Source organism: Oryx dammah, unplaced genomic scaffold, assembly GCF_014754425.2.
Source record: "Oryx dammah isolate SB20612 unplaced genomic scaffold, SCBI_Odam_1.1 HiC_scaffold_29, whole genome shotgun sequence".
NCBI classification, from domain to species: Eukaryota; Metazoa; Chordata; class Mammalia; order Artiodactyla; family Bovidae; genus Oryx; species Oryx dammah.
Window position 1 is genome coordinate 75,131,349 of NW_024070213.1, and position 17,689 is coordinate 75,149,037.

Sequence of the window (17,689 nt, forward strand, 5' to 3'; positions counted from 1 at the left end):
GGAAAATCTCATGGACAGAGGAGCCTGGTGGGTTGCAGTCCATGGGGTTGCAAAGAGTCAAGTACAACTGAGTGACTAACATTTAACACTTAGATATTTTTCTGGAACTCTCTTGCTTTTTTGATGATTCGGTGGATGTTGGCAATTCGACATCTGGTTCCTTTGCCTTTTCTAAATCCAGCTTGAACATCTGGAAGTTCACGGATCATGTACTGCTGAAGTCTGGCTTGGAGAATTTTGAGCATTACTTTGCTAGAGTGTGAGATGAGTGCAATTGTGTGGTAGTTTGAGCATTCTTTGGGACTGCCTTTCTTTGGGATTGGAATGAAAACTGACCTCTTCCAGTCCTGTGGCCACTGCTGAGTTTTCCAAATTTGCTGGCATATTGAGTGCAGCACTTTCACAGCATCATCTTTCAGGATTTGAAATAGCTCAACTGGAATTCCATCACCTCCACTAGCTTTGTTTGTAGCGATGCTTTCTAAGGCCCACTTGACTTCACATTCCAGGATGTCTGGCTCTAGATGAGTGATCACACCATCATGATTATCCAGGTTGTGAAGATCTTTTTTGTACAGTTCTCCTGTGTATTGTTGCCACCTCTTCTTAATATCTTTTGCTTCTGTTAGGTCCATACCATTTCTGTCCTTTATTGTGCTCCTCTTTGCATGAAATGTTCCCTTGGTACCTCTAATTTTCTTGAAGAGATCTCTAGTCTTTCCCATTCTTTGTTTTCCTCTATTGCTTTGCTTTGATCACTGAGGAAGGCTTTCTCATTTCTCCTTGTTATTCTTTGGAAATCTGCATTCAGATGGGTATATCTTTCCTTTTCTCCCTTGCCTTCTGCTTCTCTTCTTTTCTCAGCTATTTGTAAGGCTTTCTCAGACAATCGTTTTGCCTTTTTGCAGTTCTTTTTCTTGGGGATTGTCTGGATCACTGCCTCCTGTACAATGTCACAAACCTTTGTCTATAGTTCTTCAGGCACTGTCTATCAGATCTAATCTCTTGAATCTGTCACTTTCACTGTATAATTGTAAGGGATTGGATTTAGGTCATACCTGAATGGTCTAATGGTTTCCCCTAGTTTCTTCAATTTAAATCTGAATTTGGCAATAAGGAGTTCATGATCTGAGCCACAGTCAGATCCTAGTCTGGTTTTTGCTGAATGTATAGAGCTTCTTCATCTTTGGCTGCCAAGAATATAATCAATCTAATTTAGGTATTGACAATCTGGTGATGTTCATGTGTAGAGTCTCTTGTGTTATTGGAAGAGGATCTTTGCTATGACTGGTGTGTTCTCTTGGTAAAACTCTGTTAGGCTTTGCCCTGCTTCATTTTGTACTCTAGGGACAAATTTGCCTGTTACTCCAGGTATCTCTTGACTTCCTTCTTTTGCATTCTAGTCCTCTATGATGAAAAGGACAACTTTTTTTGGGGGGGGGTGTAAGTGCTAGAAGGTCTTGTAAGTCTTCATAGAACTCTTCAACTTCAGCTTCTTCAGCACTAATGGTTGGGGCATATACTTGGATTACTGTGATACTGAATGGTTTGCCTTGGAAACAGAGATCATTCTGTCATTTTTGAGATTGCACCCAAGTACTGCATTTCAGACTCTTTTCTTGACTCTGAGAGATACTCCATTTCTTCTAAGGGATTCTTGCCCACAGTAGTAGATATAATGGGTAGTAGATATAATGAACTCTAAGTAAGTAGTAGTACATTAGTGTCCGTTATGGATATTTTTAGATATTTGCTCTGTATTTAGAGAAATAAAGACTAGCTAAAATAGAAACTGCTTTATTGTTTCTTATTATAGTGTTGCATTTCAGTTTATGAGCCACTATAATTAGATCATAATAGAATTTCCAGTAATAAATCCAAGTACTTTACTAGAACTCTAACAAACACATAGACTGAATCCACTTTAGAGTGGCTGCTGCTGCTGCTGCTAAGTCACTTCAGTCTTGTCCTACTCTGTGCAACCCCACAGACGGTAGCCCACCAGGCTCCCCCGTCCCAGGGATTCTCCAGGCAAGAACACTGGAGTGGGTTGCCATTTCCTTCTCCAGTGCATAAAAGTGAAAAGTGAAAGTGAAGTCACTCAGTTGTGTTCGACTCCTAGTGACCCTGTGGACTGTAGCCTACCAGGCTCCTCTGTCCATGGGACATGCCAGGCAAGAGTACTGGAGTCAATCTATGCCAAAACAAATACAGAATTGTAAAGTAAAAATTAAAAATAATAATTAAAAAAAAAAAAAAAGAGTACTGGAGTGGGTTGCCATTGCCTTGCAATTGAGAATGCTTCAAATAATTTCAACATATTAACTATAAGACTTTTGAAAAAGTGACCGGGAGGTCAACAAATACCTGTTAAATGTATTCATCATTATTTACAGTCTAAACAATATACAGATAGAACTTAGTTTTGAAATCTGTTGAAATGTCTATAAACCATATTGAACAACCCTAGACCACCTGTGTTTGTATTTTGACTGAAAGATTTATTAAAGCCTTTACCTTCAGTATTCTAATCTATAAAATAAACTTTATAAATAATATTTACAAATTAAATTGTTGGGAGATCTAAGTTAGATAACATATTCAAAACACTTAGAATAAATACCTGAAACATAGTAAGTGTTTAATAAAAATATGCCTCTTCTCTCTTTCCCTACTATCCTGGAATTAAAGAATATTACTCTATACTCCAAACTTTCCACTAGCCACTAGATTATAGTACTGGGGATACTATAAATATCTGAATAAAATAATATGTTTTCTTTCCCAAACTGCTTTACATTCTTGGTCAGGACAAATGCTCATTTTGAGCATCATTGTAAAATCCAAAAATGTCTTATCTTACATGTTAAAGAAATGGAGACTGCCTCAGAGACCTCTAAGACAGCATTAAGAGTCCAACATTCAAATCATAGGAGTCCCAGAAAAAGAAGACAAAAGGAAAGGGCATGAGAAAATATGTGGGGAGATTATAGTGGAAAACTTCCCTAAAATGGGAGGGAAATAGCCACCCAAGTCCAGGAAGCCCAGAGTCCCATCCATGATAAACCCAAGGAGAAATATGCCAAAAAACATGTTAATCGAACTAAGAAAAATTAAACACAAAGATCAAATATTAAAAGTAGCAAGGAAAAACAACAAATGACATACAAGGAGATTTCCATAATGCTAACAGCTGATCTTTCAACAGAAACTCTGCAGGCAAGAAGGGAATGGCAAGATATATTTAAAGTGAGGAAAGAAAAAAATGTACAACCAAGATTACTCTATTGAGCAAGGATCTCATTCAGATTTGGAAGAGAAATCAAACGTTTTACGGACAATCAAAATCTAAGAGAATTCAACACCACCACACCAGCTCTTTAATAAATGCTAAAGGAATGTCTCTAGACAAGAAAGACAGAAAAGGCCTATAAAAACAAACTCAAAACAATAATTAAATGTTCACAGGATCATACTTATAAATGATTACCTTAAATGTAAATGGCCTAGATACTCCAACCCAAAGACACAGATTGGCTGAAAGGTACAAAAGGGAGATCCCTATATATGCTGTCTTCAAGAGAAACATCTTAAACCTAAGGACACATACACCCTGAAAGTGAGAAGCTGGAAAGATACTCCATGCAAACAGAGATCAAAAGAAAGCAGGAGTAGCATATTCATATTAGATAAAATAGACTTTAAAACAAAGATTGTTATAAGAGACAAAGGACATTATAATAATGATCAAGGGATCATTCCAAGAAGACCTAAAAATTATAAGCATACATGCACCCAACATAGGAGCACCTCAATATGTAAGGCATATGCTAACAACTATTAAAGAGGAAATTGACAGTAACACAATAATAGTGGGAGACTCTAATACCACAGTCACATCAATGGACAAATCATCCAGGGAGAAAATTAGTAAGGAAACACAAACTATAAATGATACATAGGACAAGTTGGACCTAATTGATATCTATTAGCATTTCAACCCCCCAAAATAGATTTCACTTTTTTCTCAGATGCACATGGAATATTCTCTAGGATAGATCACATCCTGGGCCACAAATCAGGCCTGGGCAAATTTCTAAAAATTGAAATAATTTCAAGTATCTTTTCTGATCACAGTTTTGTAAGATTAGATAGCAATTATAGAAAAAAAAAACCTATGAAAAACACAAGCTCATGGAGGCTAAACAACACACTTACAAAGAACCAACAGATCACTGAAGAATCAAAAAGGAAATGAAAATATGGCTAAAAACAAATGACAAAGACATGACAACTTAAAATCTATGGGATGCAGGAAAAGTAGTGCTAAGAGGGAAGTTTATAGCAATACAATTCTATATCAAGAAGCAAGAGACCTCAAATATATGTAACACTACACCTAAAGCATCTAGAAAAAGAAGAACAACAAAACAAACACAAAACAACAAATGAAAACAAACAACAACAACAAAACAAAAACAACAACAAAAATCCAAAGTTAGTAGAAGGAAAGAAATCATAAAGATCATAGCAAAAGAAAGGCAAAAGGAATGAAGGAGACTATAGCAAAGCTCAATAAAACTAAAAGTTGGTTCTTCAAGAAGATAAACAAAATTATAAAACCATTACCATTATAAAGCCAGACTCATCAAGAAAAAAGGGAAGAAGACACAAACCAATAAAATTACAGATGAAAAAGAAGTTACAACAGACAACACAGAAATACAAAGGCCCATGACACTACCATGAGCAACTATATGCCAATAAAATTGGACAACCTGGAAGAAATTGACAAATTCTTAGAAATGTATAATCTTTCGAAATTGAACCAGGAAGAAAAGGAAAATATGAACAGACCAATCACAAGCACAGAAATCAAAACTATAATAAAAAAGTTTTCCAACAAACAAAGCCCAGGGCTAGATGGCTACATGGGCTTCCCAAGCAGCACTAGTGGTAAAGAATCTGCCTGCCAATGTAAGAGATATAAGAGACACAGGTTTGATCCCTGGGTCAGGAAGATCCCCTGGAGGACAGCATGGTGACCCACTCAAGTATTCTACCCTAGAGAATCCGATGGACAGAGGAGTCTGGCAGGCTGCAGTCCATGTGGTTGCAAAGAGTTGGACATGACTGAAGCAACTTGGCACACATGTGGATGACTACATAGGCAAATTCTAGCAAAAGTTTAGAGAAGAGTTAACACTTGTCCTAGTCAAACTCTTCCAGGAAATCACAGAGGAAGGAAAACACATGAACTCAATTCTATACACTGGTATCATAATAATACCAAAACCAGACAGAGATGCCACAAAATAAGAAAATTATAGGCTAATATCACTGGTGAATATAGGTGCAAAAATTCTCAACAAAATTCTAGAAAACAGAACCCAACAACACATTAAAAAGATCATACATCATGATCAAGTGGGCATTATAACAAGGATACAAGGATTCTTCAATATCCACAAATCAATCAATGTGATACACCATACTAACAGATTCAAAGATAAAACCATATGATCATCTCAACAAATGAAGAGAAAGACTTTGACAAAATTCAGTATAATTTATGATAAAAACAATTCAGAAAGTAGGCAAAGAAGAAACAACTCAACATAGTAAAGGCCATACACAACAAACCCACAAAAACCATTATACTCAATGGTGAAAAACTGAAAGCATTTCCTCTAAAATCAGGAAGAAGATAAGGGTGCCCACTCTCACCACTATTATTCAAAATAGTTTTGGAAGTCCAAGCTACAACAATCATAGGAGAAAAAGGAATAAAATGAATCAAGATTGAAAAAGAAGAAGTAAAACTCTGAAGAAAACATGAATATCTACAAAGAAAACCCTAAAGATGCCACCAGAAAAATACTAGAGTTAATCAATGAATATAGTAAACTTGCAGTATATAATATTAATATACAGAAATCCTTTGGCATTCCTACACACTAACAATGAAAAATCAGAAAGAGAAATTAAGAAAACTATCCTATTCACCACAGCAACAAAAATATAAAATACTTAGGTATAAATTTATTTAAATAGACAAAACACCTGTATGCAAAAAACTGTAAGATGCTGATGGAGGAAATCAGAAATGTCACAAACAGATGGAGAGATATACCATGTTCTTGGACTGGAGGAATCAACATAGTGAAAACAACTATACTACCAAAAGAAATCCTCATATACAGTGCAAAAGACATGCAGATGGCTAATAAACACATGAAAAGATGCTAAATATTGCTTATTACTAGAGAAATACAAATCAAAACTATAATAAGGGAACATCTCACATGGGTCAGAATGGCCATCACCAAAAAGTCTACCAATAATAAATGCTGGAGAGGTTGTGGAGAAAAGGGAACCCTCTTATACCATTGGTGGGAATAAAAACTGATATGGCCACCATGTAGAATAGCATAGAAATTTCATTAAAAAAAAAAAAAAAAAAACTAGGAATAAAACTACCATATGACTCAGCAATCTCACTGCTCAGCATATATCTGGAGGAAACCATAAGTGAAAAGGGCAGATGCACCCCAATGTCCATTGCAGCACTATTTACAATAACTAGGACTTGGAAGCAAGCTAGATGTGCAATAGACAGATGAATTGGTAAGGAAGTCATGGCATATACACAACAGAATATTACTCAGCTATAAAAAGGAATGCATTTAAGTCAGGTCTAATGAGGTGAATGAACCTAGAGGCTACTATACAGAGAAAAGTAAGTTAGAAAAAGAAAGACAAATATCATATATTAACACACGTATGAGGAATCTAGAAAGACAGTGCTGAAAATCTTACTTGCAGAGCACAAAGGAGACATAGACATTTTGGACACAGTGAGGGAAGGAGAGGGTGGTATGGTATATGAGAATAGCATTGAAGTAGATATATTACCATATGTAAAATAGCCAATGAGAGTTCGTTGTATGGGACAGGGAACCCAAAGCCAGTGCTCTGTGACATTAGGGGCTGAATGGGGAAAGAAGTGGGAGGGGGTGTTGATTTAGGAGGGAATATATGTATACTTAATGCTGATTCATGTTGATGTATGGCAAAAACCATTACAATACTACAAAGTAACTATACTCTAATTTAAAAAATTAAATGTAACTAAAATGTTATTTATTTTCAATGTAATTATTTGGTAAGCTGTGGAAATACAACTTTAACATGACTCAATTAACATAAATACCAGTGAAATCATGATACACTAATTAAAATTTTAATCATCTTAAAAAACATAAAGATGTGAACTTACATGTTTGGACAAGTTGGGACTCTTCGAATCAACATCATACCTAAAAAATTAAAATATACACTTTAAATTATTTCCACAAGTGAAGCTAGAGAAAAACATTAGTATTTCCCCCAAAATACAAATGATATAAAAAATGAATCAAAAGTATAAGACAGGGAAAAAGCAAATTTAGAAATTTCTCATAAACTCTGGCCTACATACTAAAGGCAAAATTCATAAACCCTGGGTCCTTTTATTTCTACCACATAAGTAGAAGTCTTAATTTTAATACTTTCACAATCATCAATTCTTCTTCTTGATAAGAAAATTTTAAAATTTCCCTTTTCTGTGAATCAACAGATTGATAATTCTCCCTAAAAACTGAAATTCCTCTTTTAAAAAAGTGCTGATAACAGGCTGTCATTTGTATATATAATAATTATTATTTAATGTCATAAATACTCTTATTAACTTTGAAATTGGCAAAAGTAAGGACTCTTGCCTGGAAAATCCCATGGACAGAGGAGCCTGATAGGCTGCAATCCATGGGGTCACTAAGAGTTGGACATGACTGAGCAACTTCACTTTTACTTTTCACTTTCATGCATTGGAGAAGGAAATGGCAACCCACTCCAGTGTTCTTGCCTGGAGAATCCCAGGGATGGCGGAGCCTGGTGGGCTGCCATCTATAGGGTCGCACAGAGTCGGACACGACTGAAGTGACTTAGCAGCAGCAATGAGAGATTAATTTTCTCCAATCATAGGATTTAGGGAAAACATGTATTTTATGGATAGAAAAATGTGTTTATATAGGACTACTAAGTTCCTATTTTTTGATCAGTTGGTACTGGAAGCAAATGATTTTTTGAAGAGATCCTGGGAAAATATCTCTCATTATCACTTAGACCCTCGTTTTAATTTTTTTTTTTTTTAAAGCAGAAAGGTTGTTAACATTTAAAACAACCTCAATTTGCTGAATTCTTCAATAGGAAAATATTTGTACTGGCTCCAGTCTTTCTCTCAAATCATATTCTTTCACATTCCTGTGCATAGCTACCTACAAAAAAATAAGTTTTTTTTTAATGGCTCATTAAAATCTTCCCTCTCACATAACAAGAATGTTTTCCCAGAGAAAGAAAAGCATCTCAGTCAAAAAAAAGCACAGAAGCAGAGTTCACTGTGTATACTGATTCTTGGCAAAGGTACACTTACTCCCTAGTAAATAATGTTTGCCACAAACTGGCTTTAAATTTGTGTGATGCAAATGACTGTCTCAGAAGAGTTACAAATTACTTTACTTCATATTAGCGCAGTCTGATCACTCTTAACAGCTGTAAACTAGAGTTCTGAATCAGCAAATTGCCAACATCTACTAAAGGCCTACAAATATTAGTTAAAAAAAATTTCTTATGCAAAGCAATTTTTGAGGGTAAGATTCAAATTAGCAACTGTAGCAATATAATAGGTAAAGTACAACTCTCCTGGCTCCTTCTCAAGTATCATCCCTGGAAACTGTTTTCTATAAGGGGTTTAGTGTGGATTGGGGAGAAATAACATGGTATATTCTACAAGACAGCTTCAACAATACATGAACTGTGAACTTTCAGATGTTCAAGCTGGTTTTAGAAAAGGCAGAGGAACCAGAGATCAAATTGCCAACATCTGCTGGATCATCGAAAAAGCAAGAGAGTTCCATAAAAACATCTATTTCTGCTTTATTGACTATGCCAGAGCCTTTGACTGTGTGGATCACCACAAACTGTGGAAAATTCTTTAAGAGATGGGACCACCTGACCTGCCTCTTGAGAAATCTGTATGCAGGTCAAGAAGCAACAGTTAGAATTGGACATGGAACAACAGATTGGTTTCAAATAGGAAAAGGAGTACGTCAAGGCTGTATACTGTCACCCTGCTTATATAACTTATATGTAGAGTATATCATGCGAAATGCTGGACTAGATGAAGCACAAGCTGGAATCAAGATTGCCAGGAGAAATATCAATAACCTCAAATATGCAGATGACAACACCCTTATGGCAGAAAGCAAATAACTAAAGGGCCTCTTGATGAAAGTGAAAGTGGAGAGTGAAAAAGTTGGCTTAAAGCTCAACATTCAGAAAACTAAGATCATGGCATCTGGTCCCATCACTTCATGGCAAATAGATGGGGAAACAGTGGAAACAGTGTCAGACTTTATTTTTGGGGGCTCCAAAATCACTGCAGATGGTGACTGCAGCCATGAAATTAAAAGGCGCTCGCTCCTTGGAAGAAAAGTTATGACCAACCTAGACAGCATATTAAAAACCAGAGACATTACTTTGCCAACAAAAACTGTCTAGTCAAGGCTATGGTTTTTCCAGTAGTCATGTATGGGTGTGAGTGCTGAAGAATTAATGCTTTTGAACTGTGGTGTTGGAGAAGACTCTTGAGAGTCCCTTGGACTGCAAGGATATCCAACCAGTCCATCCTAAAGGAAATCAGTACTGAATATTCATTGGAAGGACTGATGATGATGATGAAACTCCAATACTTTGGCCATCTGATGTGAAGAACTGACTCATTGGAAAAGCCCCTGATGCTGGGAAAGATTGAAGGTTGGAGAAGAAGGGGACTACAGAGGATGAGAAGGTTGGATGGCATCACCAACTCAATGGACAAGAGTTTGAATAAACTCGAGGGTTGGTGATGGACAGGAAGGCCTGTCGTGCTGCAGTCCATGGGGTCTTAAAGAGTCGGACACAACTGAGTGACCGTACTGAATGAGAACATACTGTATAGCACAGGGGACTCTATTCAGTGCTCTGTGGTGAACCTAAAGGGAAAAGGAAATCTGAAAGAGGGGAAGTGTTTGTGTTTTCATCACAAAGAATTTAAGTATCTTCAAATATAATCCACCTTAATTGTCTTTAACAAAGGTTTTTAATGCTATTATCTCAAAAATAGGTAATTTACAGCAAATCTCCCAAGGCTTTAGATAATATATTGTATTACAGTACTTTCAAAATTACCACGATTTTTCTTTTATGGGAATTTTCCTTCTAACTTTCTAAAAATATCACTGGCTTTAATTCTCATAAGTCAGAACATAAACACTACATCCTAAATGGGAAAACTATATCTGTGTGCATAGGGCTGGGGAGTGTGAGTATGGGTGTGTATCTATGTTTATGAATGCCATAATCCCCTTAAATAAGAAAGGATATATTGCCTAAATTTACTAACAGGAATTTTGTAAACCACTTCATTCTGCTGTTGAAATCTTAGTAAAATACTGAACTGGCAGTAACAGATTTGGGTGATTCCTAATGATTATCTTTTCTAATAGAGGGTAACAGATGTTGACTGGAATTTTTCTTGTGTTTCTGAAATTCCAACTAAGGCCCAAAGCTGAAAACAAGCGATACTAAGTTCCTCCTCATGCTTAGCTCAGAGCTGCCAGTACGTCACTCTCATTAGGGTCAAACCCTTCTCTACAAAGCTTACTCATGAAGTGACAAGCTATTCAGTATCTCTGAAGGGGCAGGAGGAGGTTCTTTCCATTCCCCAAAGCAAGGTGAAGGGGAGCTCCGAAATCTAGGATGATTGTGTGAAGGGGAGGATAGCATCTAGCCCTCCGTCATGGAGTTGCAAAGAGTTGGACACGACTTAGCAATTGAACAACAACAATAGAGCCATCCTTGGCTGCTAGTGGAAGAGAATGTTAGCTGACAATGCTGGGAAGTGCCTTCTGAAAGCTGAGGTACAAAGAATGACAACTTTTTGAAATCAAGCAGGACCTGCCGGGCTCCTGGGTATAGAAGCCTTCCATTTCTTGTTTGTAAAGAACAGACTCCCACCTCCATGACCTATCCTGAGTTCCAAAATTGCAAATTTCACAGTTGCTAATCATGGAAGTGAAGGGATGCAAAGACAGAGGAGGAGCAGCCAAGAAACAATAGTGAAGCCTTGGAGTAGGGTACTGATTCCACTTAACAATATCATTAAGCTCTTTAGAGATGTAAAATTCCCAACAAATGGAAGATGTTTTTCCCAGAGAAGACCACCCAAGGCCTGACTAAAGGAACTAGAGAAGTAAATCAAGAGATTACCTGAGACCAGATTAGAAGAGTACAGGCCCTTCACACACCCTAATCTTATTAACAACACCACCCTTGAGCCATTGCTATAAAATCCCTCACCAAATCTTCCCAGGATAGTACACAAGTTTTCAAGAGCAGGAGCCTACTGTGTCCCCCTTTGCCAGGCAAAGCAATAAAGCCATTTTTTTTTTCTACTTCATCCAAAACTATATCTCTGAGATTTGATTTAGCACTGGTGCACAACTTTTTAGTTCCTCCTTCACAATGAGGAGGACAGAGTGTTTGATATGTATCCCCTGAGGCCAGTACACGCTAAGGCCTAGGTTTTTCAGAACATAGGAGAAAGACACACTTATCTGCTTCCCAACTCCCCTACCTTTCTGCTATCTCAACCCTCTTTTATAAGTAGCTATGACAGTATCTCCAACTGAGGGGAGAGAAAGCAAACAGTTTTGGATTGTTTGAGATTAAAGTTTTAAAATGAATACTATATAACTATTAACAAATGAGATAGTTCTAATATATAAAGTGACTAAAACGTCATGCAGTTAGACCTTGGCATTGTTAAGAAGAAACTTAACCAATTGGAGAAACTGAAATTGGTAGTGTTGGGACAATTATTGGAAGAAATAAAGGAACTTATTTTCTCTCAAAGTGTTGAGAATCTTCAAAAATAGATTGCAATAACAATATGCATTCCATAATTATCAGTTCAGTTCAGTTGCTCAGTCGTGTCCGACTCTTTGTGACCCCATGAGCTGTAGCACGCCAGGCCTCCCTGTCCATCACCAACTCCCGGAGCCTACCCAAACTCATGTCCATCGAGTCAGTGATGCCATCCAGCCATCTCATCCTCTGTCATCCCCTTCTCCTCCTGCCCCCAATCCCTCCCAGCATCAGGGTCTTTTCCAATGAGTCAACTCTTCGCATGAGGTGGCCAAAGTACTGGAGTTTCAGCTTTAGCATCAGTCCTTCCAAAGAAATCCCAGGGCTGATCTCCTTCACAATGGACTGGTTGGATCTCCTTGCAGCCCAAAGGACTCTCAAGAGTCTTCAACATCACAGTTCAAAGTACCAATTCTTTGGCGCTCAGCTTTCTTCACAGTCCAACTCTCACATCCGTACATGACCACTGGAAAAACCGTAGCCTTGACTAGACAGACAGCATTAAAAATTAACTAAGAAAACCTCCCGAAAGCCATTTTCAAACCTTCCATAATGTGTAACTGAAAAGCTTCTTTTCAATAAAAAAATATAAATTTGTAAAATTAATGAAAAACAATTTTGAAAACCACTTACATCTATGTTGTCCAATTTAGACTATTGTACTTTTCAACACTGTTGCTCCTTCAAAAGGCCATGCTACTGTAAGTATGTTAGGGTATTTTCATTAGTGCTCTGAGTGATGTAGGTTGAGATTGTTGTTGCTGTTGCTGTTTAGTTGCTAAGTCATGTCCGACTCTTTGTGACACCATGGATTGTAGCCTATCAGGATCCTCTGTCCATGAATACTGGCAGTAGGTTGCCATTTCCATCTCCAGGGCATCTTCCCAACCCAGGGATTGACCCCCATCTCCTGCATTGGCAGGTGGATTCTTTACCACTGAGCCATCAGAAAAGCCCCAGGTTGGGATTATAGGTAATTTCATTGACTACTTTATCCTTTTCTCATTTTCCACATTTTCTGCAATGAATATTTTTTCCTAGAAGCAACACACTGCTAAGACAAAATGTGAAAACTAATCAGTTAGGAACAAAGGGTAAATAGGTATTCATAACTAGAGAAAGATGATTATACTACTTTTCACATTTATTTAGATAGATATGGTAGGGAAATCACAGTGTTAAAAAAAAGAAAGAAAGCTTGCTCTAATAGGTTGTATACTTATATAAATGGATAATTAGAAGAAATTGTTAGTTCAGTTCAGTTCAGTCACTCAGTCGTGTCTGACTCTTTGTGACCCCATGAACCACAGCACACCAGGCCTCCCTGTCCATCACCAACTCCCGGAGTTCACCCAAACCTATGTCCATGGAGTCGGTGATGCCATCCAACCATCTCATCCTCTGTCGTCCCCTTCTCCTCCTGCCGTCAGTCTTTCCCAGCATCAGGGTTTTTTCAAATGAATCAGCTCTTAGCATCAGGTCGCCAAACTACTGGAGTTTCAGCTTCAACATCAGTCCTTCCAGTGAACACCCAGGACTGATCTCCTTTAGGATGGATTGGTTGGATCTCCTTGCAGTCCAAGGGACTCTCAAGAGTCTTCTCCAACACCACAGTTCAAAAGTATCAATTCTTCTGTGTTCAGCTTTCTTTATAGTTCAACTCTCACATCCATACATGACTAAAGGAAAAACTATAGCCTTGACTAGATGGACTTTTGTTGACAAAGTAATGTCTGCTTTTTATGCTGTCTAGGTTGGTCATAACTTTCCTTCCAAGTTAAAGTGATATCAAAAATAGTGCATAAACTAAGAAAATATATTTGTTATTTTCTTGATAATCTTCTCCAGGTATCCCTTTATCAGGTCTTAATTTTCTGAATATTTTAGAGATCATATAAAATTCAAATAATATTACTTGACTCAAATTTCTGAAATTAACCAACTACATTCAAAAGTATATGATGCTTGAATGCCCATTCAGTTGTGTCCAACTCTTTGTGACTCTGTGGACTGTAACCCACCAGGCTTCTCTGTCCATGCGATTATCCCGGCAAGTATACTGGAGTGGGTTGCCATGTCTTCCTCTAACTGATGCTTATTTAATTACATTTTACAACATGCTCTCACATTTCAAACATTATACAATTTCTATGAGAAATATTATATTTTTTTGGAAAAAAGATACAATTGAAGAAGTTAAAATATATCATTCATGTACACTGCTTTGGTACTTTCTTTATTCTTGTTACACTATGATAAAATAATACAATATTGTCCATTCTAATCAAACATACTACTTTCCTACATATTCCTACTTTTGCATAGAGTAGATATACTCTATTGTTATATTCGGAGTAAAGTAGAACACTTCAAACATAATACTTTCATTTGTTTTAGATTACCAAGAGGAAAATTAAAATTACATATTTCAGGCATTATTTACTCTCCGTAAAGTTTTAGAAATTCAGCTTTTGTACCATTAAATTATAAACTATTTCAGGCATGGGCTTCACTGATGGTCCAATGGTTAAGAATCCACCTGCCAATGCAGAGAACATGAATTTGACTCCTGATCCAAGAAGATCCCACATGCCATGGAGCAACTATGGCCGTGCACAAAAATTACTGAGCCTATGCTCTAGGGCCTGCATGCCCACAACTCCCAAGTTCACATGCCTAGAGCTCTACAGGAAGAGAAGCCACCGCAATGAGAAGACCACACACCACAGCAAGGACTAGTCCCCACTCACCACAACTAGCAAAAACCCTCACGTAGTAAAGAAGACCCAGGACAACCAAAAGTAAATAAGAAAGACAGTTGATTCTGCCAATTTACAAAGAAGATTAAAAAAAATTAACTATTTTTATGCAAAATTTGCCTCTATATTGGAAAGCTCAGACCCTTGAGCATGTCAGGTTAAACCCCTATCCAGGCCTTGGTATTCTCTTTTATAACAATGGGATAACTCTGCCTCAGAAATTTATTGGTTAAATCTATTTACATATATTAATGATTCTACTACAAACTGTAAATAATAGCAGTAGTATTACTATCATACACCACATCTTTTTGTCTGGTACTTACAGAACTTACATACTAACCCTCAAACTACATGAGTTTCTATAATTATTTTAGCTTAAAAATAACTGGAAGATATTAGTAACAAACATATTAATCCATCCAATCATTCTTCTCTTCTATACTTCCATTAGTGAGTGTGCTGAAATTTTGTTTTCTCTTTTTTTAAAATTCCCTGAATCATGTACAGTCAAGTTAAACAATATTACTGGTTTATGACAAAATACTAGAGATGTATATTAAGTTCTGTCAATGCCCTAACTTCCTTCCTACCTTTAAGGCTTCCTTGTCCATGCTAAGGATACCTAGGTAAGCCTGTCAAACATGGTACAAGTATCTGGTGCTTCCTAAACCTAATATATTCTCATTTGAGTCATTAAGTTGTGAAAGTAACTCTTGAAATGATATTTAGCAAAACAGACGTAATATTTAAATGACTAACCAACACTGAATTCAGTGAAATTTATTTTCTTACTGGAAACTCCTTAAAATCCATCAGCTTCCTTCATCTCACGTTCAGTAGAGATGAGCATGTGATCGCCATCTGTGTTCAGGTAAATCAATCTTTACCTACTTCTTTCCAGAATGACCTGCCCAGCTCTTAAATTTTGCTCTCTAGTCTACTGACTTGCGTTTGATTGCTATCATCCTTTTGAGATCAACATTTTCCTTCTTTTCATTCTACTCGTACAATTCTATAATAGCCACAATTATGAATGTTAAATGACATGAACTTAAGAAACCAATAAAAGGAGGGACAAAATGAGACACTATGGAAAAATGAGTGAGTAGAGTCCCCTGGCAGCAGCTGCTCATGATGATGACAGGGGCTGATGATAGACAGTAACCAAAAGAAAACAGAAGGATGATTCTAAAAGTCAGAGCAAATATCTAGATAAAGAGTTTAAAGAACCAACAAAGCACATATGATCTTTAAGATGGTCTCAAAGGTTAGAAGCAGTCTTGGCCATATCATTTCATCTTAAAATATGACTGAGTAATATATATTCTAAAAAGGCAAGAAAACAGCAAAATGTTTCTGTAAAAAATACTTACTGCAGGATTACATGTAATAGTGAAAATAGAACCAACCAAAATGTTCATCAGTAAATATCTGGTTAAGTAAACTACATTTCTTTGAATAATGAAAATTATGTGACCATTAAAATTAATGAAAGAATATCTATATATTTAGTGGCATAGAAAGATATCTAAATAATACAAGTAACTAGAAAGTATTTGAGATAGTCAAAATATTGAGATTCCATATACAGGTATATATTTAAAGAAAAGGAATCTGCAAATGCATTTACAGTTTTGGTTGTTTGTACATATGTGTATGTTTTGGTGCTCGGGTTACAGGGAACTTTCACTTTATAAGTGCCTGTATTATATAAAGTTTATAATAAGAATGCATTTCTCTTAAATGCAAGAAAACAATACAGATAATTGAGAAAGAGAATAAGAGAGAAAGGAAAATAAAGAATGAAAATAAAAAATCATGAAATACTGACTAACTTATAATGAAGTTAGATCTGAAAGTAACTTAAAAATTAAGGGAGTACCATTCTGAGAAAGAAGGAAATTCCCTAAAAACGATTCCTATGGAGGCCTTGAGCAATGGAAGAATGAAATATGTTCTGTATGATTTATATGCCTGTTTTTAAATAATAACACTGTATGCAATCACCATGATAAACATGGTCAGGGAATCATTACATTCCACTTTTAAGTTTTTTCTCGGGAACCTCATTTTTATTATTTGGAAAAGTATTTCAAGGAAATAAAAACCAAATGGGGCATAATAAATTTTGTTTGATAAAATAATAAATACTTAGAACTCCTATAGCTCATGAGGAAAGGGAGTGGTTTAAGATTCTCCTTTTTTTAAACAGAAACACAACAGGTTATTTTATTGTACACATTTTAGAGGAAAATGAGAAAGACTCCTAACAGCAAAGAACTTTTGTTTTTCATTAGAAGAAAAATTATAGCATTTTCAAATAAGACACTGATAGCTTTTGTTATCAAAAATATCTATAAACTGTGACAGCATGTATACTGTATTGTTTTCAGCTACTTAAGACATTTTTCTTTTTAAATACTTGTGATGTTCATAAAGTGGTTATTTTATATATAAAGCACATATTGTAATACATGTTATAGTTTTCCATCTATTTCCTTCAACAATCACCACAGTTCACCTCTGGGGAACAAAAGTGTAATAACTCAGTTATAGACTGACTGCAGATTCTCTGTGGGCAGGGAGTTGAATTTAAACATAATAGCTTAATATGCCTGATTCATTATCAAAATAACAAGAATATTAAAAATTTTAGGTTTGGCAGCCTAAGCTTAGAAATGTGAGTCCATGAACAAATAAAGGGAGCCATAACTAGGTAAAGATCCATGTAATACGGGGCTTCCCAGGTGGCTCCGGTGTAAAGAATCCACTTGCCAGTGCAGCAGATGTAGGAGGTGCAGGTTCAGTGCCTGGGTCAGGAAGATGCCCTGAAGGAGGAAATGCCAACCTGCTCCAGTATTACTGACTGGGAAATCTGATGGAGAGAGGAGCCTGGCAGGCTACAGTCCATGGGGTTGCAAATA

General features: G+C 36.5%; 1 protein-coding gene across 1 annotated transcript in view; it reads right to left on the minus strand.

Annotated features, from left to right (window-relative positions):
- CPNE8 (copine 8) overlaps positions 1–17,689 on the minus strand; it is a 256,264-nt gene that overhangs the window by 148,512 nt on the left and 90,063 nt on the right. Inside the window, exon 5 of the mRNA XM_040233468.1 lies at positions 7,280–7,319. Coding sequence (XP_040089402.1) covers positions 7,280–7,319 — 40 coding nt within the window. The remainder of the gene's footprint in view (positions 1–7,279; positions 7,320–17,689) is intronic.